Source organism: Crinia signifera, chromosome 3, assembly GCF_055691185.1.
Source record: "Crinia signifera chromosome 3, ASM5569118v1, whole genome shotgun sequence".
Lineage (NCBI taxonomy): Eukaryota > Metazoa > Chordata > Amphibia > Anura > Myobatrachidae > Crinia > Crinia signifera.
Genome location: NC_139219.1, coordinates 66,176,631 through 66,188,356, shown reverse-complemented (window position 1 = coordinate 66,188,356; position 11,726 = coordinate 66,176,631). Strand labels below are relative to the sequence as shown.

Here is an 11,726-nt window from a genome sequence, read left to right as displayed (position 1 = left end):
CGCCGTGAAACTACACAAGTAAGGCAGCCGTTGGACTCTGCTAATAGCGTAGCTTCAAACGTAGCGTAAGCTGCCGCCGTGAAACTAAACAAGTATCGTCGGCTGTTCCCAACTCCCCATTACCAAGATGGTACCATAGTAAATTCTTAGCTTCAGAGATTCTAAGAACCTGTAGGCAGGGCCTTGGGCTACATTAATACTATGGGGGGCCGGGACACTTAAGACAGAGGCCATCATGTCATCACCGCACACCTGGGTGGGCCTCCTCGCCATGTGGGATGGGGTCAGTATCCCAGTGGTTTGGATGCCAGCTTTTAGTACACTGATGCTGAAATCCCTACTACCTTTTGAAAACCGGCACCAGATATTTGGAGGGATCAGGATGCCGATGCTGGAATACCGACAGCCGGCATCCCAATTCGGAAGTTTGAGGGACTGGCTGTGAGGGAAGGAGGGTTAGGATTATGGATAGAGGGGTAACTTATTTGTGTAGCCACCAACCATTAAATATTATCATCTCCCTCACTTCCACACACACACACACACACACGAAAAAAGCAGCAACCCACACATGCAGCCTCATGCATTAGGACAATTCTACATTTCTCTGGGCATTATAATCAGTTGTGCTGCTTTTGCCATACTGCTGCTTCAGAGCGGTGATTACTAGAAGATGCTGGTGCTGGGGCTGCGTAGCCGGGCAGCCAGAGGTCAGTGGTAAGCTGTTGCTTCTGGCGGTGAAGTCTCCTCTGTAGAGCAGGTACGGCAATAGGGGCCCCTGTGTCCACCTGCCCCTTGAAGTGCTGGATTAGCAATGGGGCAGATGGAGCTCCATTGAAAATAGGCCCACAGGATCCCCTGCAGTGCAGCCACTGTTGACAGGAAAAATAATTTCCTCACCATGAACTCAGTTTACCCACCTCCCAGCTGCCTGAAGTAGCAGACAGAGTCTTTTAATCATATGAATGATATCCATTGTTTTGAGATTCATCAAAGAGTTATATCTTACACACCTGACCATGTGCATGTTCCCTATTATGGAGATAGTACCGTGTTTTTCCTTAGACACTATGGGGTATATTTATATTTAAGTTTGGGTTTTTAGAGGTAGACCCATGGCAACCAAATCAAATTCTAGCTATTATCTAGATAAATAAGTGGAATCTGAGTTGTTGTTATGGGCAACCCCTCCCCCTTCTAACCACGTACACTTTAGTAAATATACCCCTTTTTGCCATTTACTGTTATAGGTGTTGGTATTGAAATACAAATATTTTAAGATGAAGCTTTAAAGTTAGAAATAATTTTGCATTTATTCCGCTTGCTCATATATTATTATTATTTTCTCTCCCAGGTGTTTTTTAACTTTTTCCAGAAGAAAGTAGACTATGATGCCTTCAAGGCAATAAACAGTGCATGTCTGGTATATGACGGAAGGTTGGTCATTGATACCACATTCCACACAAATGATGCCTCCATACGGGCAGCGGGATCACTGACTAAGTACTCCAATAGGTATTACGCAAATGAGTGGTCCCACAGCTACTTCAGCTCTAAGGAAATTGGCTTTCACCTCGCCGCTTCTTTGTTGCCTCTTTTCGATCCAACACTTGAACCAGTGAGTGAGCCAGCACAGGAACTTGATCAGCTCATCCCAATATACAAAGGACCTCTCATTCAAGGTGTGTATTCTAAAGGTGGCCTTATCTAATTATAGTGTACAGTGAGAGCGGACATTTTAACATAGTAACATAGTAGTTTAGGTTGAAAAAAGACCTGCGTCCATCAATTACAACCTTTTGCAGGACCCTTAGAGAGTGTGGTCTAGATGTGATATCCCTATTTGAATTATTTCTTAAGTTTAACTTTAGGCTAAATAATGATTATTGGTTGTACCCGTGAATGTTTTTTTTTTTTTTTCAATAAATACAGTACTTGTACAACCATTTTAAATGTATTTATTGTGCCTGCCAACACAACCTCTTCTGGACGGGAGTTCCATACTTTTACTGCCCTCTAGTTTGAGCACATGCCCATGTGTCATAGTCTCCAACCTCCAAGTAAATACAGTGTCTGACAGTTCATTATATTGCCCCCTGATATATGTGTACATGTTAAGCATGTCTCCCCATAAAAGTCTCTTTTCCAGCATAAACATTCCTAATTGGGCTAATCTGTCCTCAAAGCTTAAAGACTTCATCCCTTTTACTAGCTTGGTCACCCTTCTCTGCACTTTTTTCTGTTCTATAATGCCCTTTTTGTAGTGAGGAGCTTAGAATTGCACTCCAAATTCCAGATGAGATCTAACTAGTGCCTTGTAGTGTGGCAAAATGACAGTGTTGACCCTAGTTTCCATGCCATATTTTATACTATCCTGTTGGCAGTAATGGCTGCCCCATGACACTGCACCCCAGTTTGTTGTAAAATTTGTGCTGCTTAAGTCCTTTTCCAATTCTGATTTGACCAATTCTACCCCATTTATATTATAATGAGCACACTGGTTATGTATCCCAAGATGTGTAACCTTACATTTGTTGGTGGAACCAATAGAGGTTGAGTATCCATTATCCAAATATTGGTTATCCAAATGATTCCAAAAACCATACATTCCAGAAAGTGAAAAAAAGCACTACTGGGGACATGATATGTAACTGGCACTACTGAGGACATGATATGTAACTGGCACTACTGAGGACATGATATGTAACTGGCACTACTGAGGACATGATATGTAACTGGCACTAAATATCTGCAAGAAAATGATTGCTTGGCATTCAAATTCAGTATCTGACATTGTGTCACAAACTTTGTTTCATGTTTTGAAACCTTGTTTCATGCACAAATAAAATATATTTTTGTGTATGTCATGTGTTTGATGTGTTTATACAGCATAAAGGCAAGATACTTGAGATACAATATTATTTGAAATATAAAAATATTCCGAAATACGGAATAATCCGATATCCAAAATTCTTCTGGATCCGAGCATTTTGGATAAGGGATACTCAACCTGTATTAGCTCCTTCTAGTTCGCACCACAAATGCCATCACTAAGACATTTCATGCTCAGTATTCATAAAAAAACTGCCTTTATTTACTTAGTTGGGCCACTATATAGTTGATACCTATATAGGCTATGGTAGAGATTCTGAATTTGCTAACAGTTCATGTTTTCTTGATCTCTTTGAGCAACTACTACTAGCTCTTTGAATGTCGGCCCTTTGCTACAGCTTGAATGGTTTCAGTGTGGCATATTAGGTTGACAGTGACTACTGTATGTCAACATTTATAATGTAAAAATCATGTTGACCTTCACCATGATACTGGTGAAATGCCAAGATTTCATCAGTGATTTATCACTAACCATAGCACTAAACCCTAAGCCAGGCGTGCAGTAAGAGAGGAAGAGGCTTGTGTGCCCAGTGATTTTCCTACTGTGCGTGTGCAAATCTCTGGAGAAATGGTTGTCATGATGTTTTCCTGGTGATCTCTGCAGTTCCCCTGACCTAATGCTAAATCTTACCCTTTGCCAGGATTGCCTCATCGTAGAGCAAAATGTGAATCTCACTTGGGTCCTATGGAAGATTAGTCTTGGAAGTTAGCTTTAGGAAGCCCAAGAATGTTTACAGACTCAGTTAGATTCTGGCAGACTCCGTTGTTCCCGGTACACAGGACGTTCCTTACTTCTTGAGGTTGTTGAGATTTGGTGATAGGGCTACTGAAACTAAATGTCAAACTTCACAGGGAACCTTTTGGAATCTTTGATGGTTCTGTCCTAGAGTCCAGGCTTTCTGGGTACTTCTATTTAAGCGATTTTTTTTCTTTGGGTATCCTGCAATCTACCCGAACTCCTACAGTGTGTGCCCTAGGGAGCATTCTGGAGCATGATGTAGTTGTCAACACTAGGCATTATGTGAGAAACCTCTGCACACCAACCAAAGTTTGCATTGCTCACTCTTGTGTGGCCAGGCCTGCCATCAGGAATTTTGGGGCCTGGGATTCATTTCCAGCCTGGGGCACCCCTCCCCACTTGACTTACCTTAACCCGGCTCCTGCTCCCCATCTCCTCTTCCGCTGAGCTGCAGCCTGGAGGTCCCGGAGCTGTCATCCGCTCTGGTTGGCTTCGGGTAAGCGAGCTCTGATTGGCTCAAAAGCTGGTGCAGCATATTAATTGGCCATCGGCGTCCTGGGTTGAATAAGCCTGCATTCTGATACCTGCTTTGTTCAGTGCAACGGAGGCAGTTGGGGGGGGACACAAAATGAGCTGCCCAGGCCCTTCCAGAGGCCGCGGCCTGGGACAGCTGTACCCACAGCACCCCTCTATTGGCAGCCCTGTGTGGCCACTGAGGGTCTGGAATGTCATTTCTACCTAAATAACAGTAAAGTGGCTCATGATATCTTTATCCTCCCCATAATAATGAATGTAAATTTGCTAGTATTTTGAGTTGATGGTAGCAATCTAGTGCTGATATCCTATTACCCGCAATCTTTGGGGCTATCTAACTAGCCCCTGCAAACCAGGCTTATCAGGGGTTTTCTTTGCTGCAAAGCAAAATCCCCCAAAGCAACCTTGTTAGCGGCAAAAACAGGACTGTATCGGGTAAAACCACACAAATTTAACAGAACATGTGTGTTTCCACTGACAAGTAAGTTTTTTATCAGACGATCCAATCAGATAACCCAATAAAAAATTTCAAAAAAAAAACTGGAAAACTAGCGAATATTTGCCTTTTTCCAACTGATGTTTTAAGGGAAATATGTGGAAACCCTTCTAAGTGTGCAGGGGAAGTTGTTGCAGCATAGTGTCTATTACTAACTAATGTGACTGTTATAATTGTGTGACTATGTATTTTTTTCCCCTTGCTTGCCTTTTCCTTTTTTTGTGTGTTTTTGTAATTATGTTCTTAAAATCAATAATTAGTACATAACTGTCGACATTCTGGTGTTGACATTATGAATGCTAATATAGTAAAAATCGACAGTATGAGTCTATATTGATATAATTTATGGAAAACATGCACTGTTAGCATAAAGGACTGGATTTGAGAAACGCCAATGTTATTTTAGTCAGCACTAGCTGAGGTACCCGACGTTGCCCAGGTTTGGTTGTGCAATTAGCATTACTTGAACTTTATCTTTCTTTTGTTTTAAGCTTAACCGCTCACCATGTCCAGTGTGACCGGCATCCGGTGCAGATTACACTTACAACAGTAAAGAAAAACAACATTTATAATGAGAATTTTTGTAACTTTGTCTTAGTCAAATCAGTGAATCTTGATGAACATTTTCGCGTCATTTTAGTCATTGATTTAGTCATAGCTTTGGAGTTTATTGATACTGTAATGGATTTAGCTGAAGATCATTTCTCCATCATTCCCTTGAGTACTTTTTATAACTTTCACTGTGTTTAGTATCAAACAAGTGCAACAAAAATGCTATTTCCTGCAAAGCAGGTCATTTTTTTCTGCAAATATCATTTCAAGAATACAATTGTTTGTTTGTTGTATAATTAAAAAAAATGATTTATGTAAATAATTAAAGAATTAAAGAAAAATACAACCTTCCTGATACAAGTAAATAGTACAGAACTAGTCTGCTGCAAAATACAATGAAGCTGTAAGGATGCATATTATAATATATAGCTATTAGCTATTTAGCTAGCTACATAAAACTGACTGTGAACCTCATGACAAAGAGATGTTGCACAACCGCAGTGCAGAGAGAATGGATACAACTGCATAAAATACAGTAAATAATAAAATAATCCAAAAAATCTATTATTTGAAAAATGTGGTGTCCTGATGAAAATGATACAGCGTCTAGTTAATTTAAGTCATGACAACTTGGACAAATATTTAGTCAACATTTTCGTTATTAAAAAAATCCTATTTTCATTATTGTTTACATTTTAGTCACAAAAAAAACCTTTGTCGTCGAATAGTTTTAGTCTAAATTTTCGTTGACGAAATTAACACTGAGTGATTGAAATGCTATTTTCTGCTGGGAACTAGAACGATGGATATATTTTAGCATGTGTATATAATAATACATTGTTTTTGTTTTTGCTCTATTAGGTGGTGTTGTTCCTGGGGGTTATTACTACTTACATGTAGCTAAACCAGCAATCCCTTGTCCTTTACAAGCTCAAATGATGCAACCTAATTATGTAAGTTACTTCCTTAAACTAAATCGTATTGCATAAATAATTGTTTTTTTTGTTCTTTGGCTTAACAAAGCACATGTTATGGGGTTATTTGTTTATTTTAGTGGGGTGTTGTGATAGATAAAGCTGTCTTTTGGTAGTGGAACAAATGCTACCAAAAAAAAAAATAAGTGTTATTGTTTGTTTTCATTTTTATAGTAATTGCACTCCGGGACCGCGGCCTTGGAAATGTGGTGTAGACATCATTATAGTTATGCTACATAATTTTTCTTTCACATCTGAAGCAACTAGCAGAAGGGTGGCCAACCACTCAGAAATTAAGGGGGGTATTCAATCACGGACGGTATTCCGCCTGGTGGAAATATAATCCATCAGTATTCAATCCCAGACAAAAACATTTGTGACTTGCCTATGCAGATTCAACTTTGTTAAAAGTTGAATCTGCATTTGTGAAAACGGCAGCTGGATTTCCCATCTGTCGAAATCTTTTCCAACAGTTGGATAAAATGGAGCTGACATTGAATAGAGTTGACATTGAATTATGCTGTGTACACACGGCTGCAATTATGCATGAAATCGCTGGCAAAATGGTCGCTCAGCGACCATATTGCCAGTGATTTAATGTGCAGCCAGCGATAAATGGCTGGGAGCGCGCTCCCGCGGCCAGCCCTTCATGGTCGCAGGAGCTTGCTCCTCCGATTCTGCCTAAAAATTGCATGTCGCTGGTGCACAAAGCACTGTGCACCAACGACCAGCGACACTAGCCTCCTGCACCGGCCGGGACCCGCCCACCCACCTTGTCAGTCACCGCCCACCCGCCTTGTCACGGAGCCAGCCCCTGCTTCTTACTCCGTTCTCTTCCCCCGCACACAGCAGCAGCTCCCCCCATTGTGTCAGCACACTAGTACTGCACAGCTGCACTATCCAGTAAGTGCATAGGCTGTAGTAGAGGCCATTGGTGTCGGGCAGCATGATTATGTTCATTATGTGATTTGTACCATCGGTGGGCAGCATGAGCATTACCATGCTGCCCCACACCTATAGTATGTGAACTCATTTAAAATGAAGGGGGCATTGGTGTCGGGCAGCATGATTATGTTCATGCTGCCCATCGATGGTGATTTGCACCATCGGTGGGCAGCATGAGCATTAACCTTGCTGCCCCACACCAATAGTATGTGGGCTCAATATAAATGAAGGGGGCATTGGTGTTGGGGTGGCAGGGGCCGCATGGCCGTCTTGTGCCCCCACACCCCTGGCAGGAGCGGGGCACTAGCGGCTGCTGCCGCTAGATTATCCTGCCCCTACAAAGATGACCCCTGCTACATCTGTATATACACCATATACACTTTTATTCCCTTCCAGAAGGACTTCCCACAACCCATGTCAATCATAAATTAATTTAAATAGAGGGTAAAAAAATTCTAGTCAAAATTGCTAGCAATTTTCAGGGAAAATTGCTGGTCCCTCTGAAAAACTGCTAGCAATATATCTCCCCTGTGTGTACACAGCATTAGTTCAACCTATTCTTGTTGAAAACAGACAATGTTTCCGCCTGGCAAAAATATCGTCTGAGATTTAGTACCCCTAAGTGGTAACTTTATTAAACCTTCTAAAACTGGAAAGAGGTGAAGTTGTCCATAACAACCAATCAGATTTATTATTCTCTATTGCATTCTATAAAATGATAGACAGATTCGGATTGGTTGCAATGGACAACATCAGCCATTTTACATTTTTAGAAGCTTCAGTAAATTTACCCCAAAGAGTCTCAAAATAGGTATAGATACAGTGGCGTAACAATGGTTCAGCAGCCACCACGGTGGCTTGGGGGAGCCATTGCGGGGGGCGCCGACTGTCCACAGATTACGGACAGAACCTTAATAAAAAAGTGAGCAGCGTGACTCACCCGTGACTTACCCGTAAGCAGCACTGGGAGCAGGGAGGCTGCAGCATATAGGAGTGGGAAAAGGCAGTAGTAACTGGCCGTGAGAGAGAGGTGGCATGTAAGGGACAATTAAATAAAAAAATACCTATTGCCGCCGCGGTCCGGTATTTAAGCCCCGCCCCTATGTGATTTGGCTCTGCCCCTTTTCAAAGACCCGCGAATTGCAGGTACTCACTCTGTCTTGCTGCAGCAGCTCTGCCAGTGTGTGCCTAGAGAGGGGAATTTATTATCTACATTATGGCTAAGCTTCACATCAGTGCAGACAAGTCACTGTCTGACTGATCCTGTTTCCAGAGGCATGAGTGCTTAATAAAGACATGTACAGTAGGTACATTTCAGTAGAATGATCTGTATTTATATATACAATTCCTCCTCCTGTGTATGTATAATTATACATACATGTATTGGCATTATGGCTTGCAGTGTAATGTGTAATTAGGGGGCGCGCCAGTTTTTTTTGGCTGGGGGGAGCAAAATTTCTTGTACTTGTTTCAAGCACGGCGTCCACTACGTTAATTGTCCCCAGGGTCATTTCATCTCATAGCATTGCACCTCATGCAAAATCGCATGCGATCGCGTGGCGAGCGGACGCGAAATACATGTAAAGTAATACGCGTCCCCTCGCCACGCTTTGGGCTTGGTGACTCGCTGCGCTTGCCACAATATATAAAATCAACTCCACACCGACGTGGTTAGTGGGGTAATGAAAAAGTCGGAGGACGCGTTCCACCACCCCTCACGCTTCGGGGTTCGCGTGGATAGTGGGGGGTGCATTAAACCTATTTTTGGATGTCATCGCACAGCCTATAAAATCGCAAGTGATCGCATGCGATTTTGCGGGACATGCGATGCGATGCCATGCGATATACTGGGGTACAATGCCCATAGAAAAAAAGACGGAAAAAAAACGCATCGCATGCGATAAAAATCTCATGCGATGCGATGCGATTTCCCTACGGTGCCGTACATAGGAAATCTGGGCGCCATGCTAGGAAACAAGTACCACATTTCTAGTTACGCCACTGTATACATACATAGAGAGACATGCTCACAGACTTCCACTTATGCCTCAGAACTCCCAACGTCACAACTCCAACATGTTCTCCACTTTTCATCATGCCCATATGATATCGTTCATATGCCTGAGCAGTGCTGCCATCAGAAATTGTGGGTCCCGTGACTGAAAAATAGGCAGGGCCCCCCTATTATTACAAAAAAATATTTTTATATTGGCCAAAACAATGCATTTATGAGGTCATTCTGGTGTATTCTCCAGGTTGCAAATTCACAACAGGGACCAATGGTGATAAGCAGGCCATCTGTGCAAGCGCCCTCACCGACCTGCACTGTCAGCGTGGCGCTCGTGTACAGCGTTCACATAGCAGGGTGCGGCAAATCTGAGTCACCAGAGAGAGATTAAGATTTGCGAGTGCTCAAGAAATCATTCAATGGTCGGTGATCAAGGCTGCAAGTGGATGGGGGGGGGGGGGGGTTGTTTCGTGCAGGCAGTACGACCCCCTTAATACATAGCGGACTCCAATTGGGACACTATTCGAAAAAAAAAATCACAATATAATGCACAGAATGATTCCCAAAGTAATGCCACCCGTACATGGTGCATTGCGTACGTTGCCTTTAAAAATAGATGCGATGCATGGGTGCGCACAGTGCCTCACACGGTACAAAACATACCGTGTACGGGCATCTTAAGAGATAAAAATGAATAAATAGTAACCCAAAAAACAATTCCAAATGTCAACACAAGCGGTATTCAGTTGTAGCCAATAATTAAACTTCTGTACAGACCACTGTGATAGCGTGTGGTGCCAGCTCCTAATCCCTGTGGGGCGTCCCTGCTGTATGCCTACTGCACTGACTGTCTCAATGTCCAGGGCGGCAGTGGGCAGCAGCAGCAGGCGCTGGACTATGAACGCTGGACTATGAACGCTGGACGTTGGACTATGAAGGTCAGAGCCGCAGAGCACCGGCAACGGGGCTCTGTGCGGAGAGCTGCAAACGAACTGCGACCTGACCGCTGAAGAAGAATGAGGGGAGTCGGTAGATGGCTCCTGCAGATGCCGACAAGAGGACCCGGCGGCGGTGGGCGGCTTTAGGTCTAGTGAAGGGGGGTGCTGATGGACATGCAGGGATGCAGCGGCCCGTGCCCCACTGTCTGTCAGAGCAATGGGGCCCTGGACAGTTGTCCCCATAGCACCCTCCTGATGGCGGCCCTGTGCCTGAGTATCCTGTCATTAGACCTCCAGGCATACTCCCAGATGGTATCCGGATGGCGGATCGACTGGGTTAAGGTTTATGGTCGACCACTAGTGATCGGGGTTCGGTATGATTTACCTACAATCAAAATCCCGAAGGTCAAAATACCGACAGCAATTGACCGACGGTCAAAATACCAACAAGGTCAAAATACTTACATTTAAAATATAGACAGGTCAAAATTAGACACATGTTTTTCATACTTTTTTTGGGTCTGTATGTTGACATAGGTCGACATGAACCCCATGCTTCGGGCACGGTGCCTCACTGCGCTCGGCACACTATTATATTACCCCTCAATGTCCACTGGGATGGTAAAGTATGTACAAGTCGGTATTTTGACCTTGTCGTTATTTTGACCGTCGGTCAATGGTTGTTGGTATTTTGACGTCGGGATTTTGATTGTAGGTAAATTGACCACATCCCAGTGATCGACAGCATCTAGTTAGACATCTAAACTTGGTTGTCCGCAATAGACAGTGACAATAGATTAAGGGGAGGAAAGCATCGACGGGAACCTGGTCGACAGTAACATGGTCAACACTGGTTTTTCGTCTTTCTTGGTGCCGGCTCACTTGGTTCCTACTCTACTATCTAAGTGGCCATAAAGTAAAAATATAATAGTGTGCCTGAAGCATGGTGAGCGCAGAAAGCCATGTGAGGAGACACTCTGCACATACGCAATGTCCACAGGCACACATCTGACATTTGGCACCAAAAAAGATTTAAAAAACTGTGTCGACCTTGCTACTGTCGACCAGGTTTCTGTAGATGCTTTCCTCCCATCAATCTAGCACCACTGTCTATGTAAACACGGACGACCAAGTATAAAGGTCTAACTAGATGCCGTCGACCACTAATGGTCAACCATGGTATTGTCGACCTAAACCCGGTCGATACGTTAATCCATAACTCTCCCAGACATCCCCACATGGTCATCAAAGATTTGCCCATGACCTTCCCACATACTTCTCATGCCTCCAGCATTTACCTTTTCCACTAGTGCCTGCAGAGTCACAGCTAGGGAGAACACAATACCATCCTCCCTCTTTAACTGGTTGTGTTGCTTGTCCTCCCTGTGTGGTGCTGATGAGATCCGAATGCAGAAGTAAACTACTCTCAACCATATTCTCTGATTTTACCAAAACATGTAATAAGTGAGCTTAAGGGGGTTATTCTGGTTGGATGCTTGGATGCGAATTCTCACCCTTGTGAGTCAACCAGATGGTGGTGCCCTCCCCTGCAGCATGTGTTCGCACACAGGGCCTGCGAATGAATGTTTAACAAACATCCATTCGCAGCCAGTGGTTCATTCGATGGTCGCCGACCATCGAGTTATGT

General features: G+C 43.4%; 1 protein-coding gene across 4 annotated transcripts in view; it reads left to right on the top strand.

Moving 5' to 3' along the window:
- Window positions 1–11,726, top strand: part of CFAP61 (cilia and flagella associated protein 61) — a 256,250-nt gene that overhangs the window by 185,613 nt on the left and 58,911 nt on the right. For all 4 annotated transcript variants that reach the window (XM_083175929.1, XM_083175928.1, XM_083175927.1 and 1 more), the window contains 2 exons: window positions 1,355–1,682; window positions 6,075–6,166. In XM_083175929.1, the coding sequence (XP_083032055.1) occupies window positions 1,355–1,682; window positions 6,075–6,166 (420 nt within the window). The remainder of the gene's footprint in view (window positions 1–1,354; window positions 1,683–6,074; window positions 6,167–11,726) is intronic.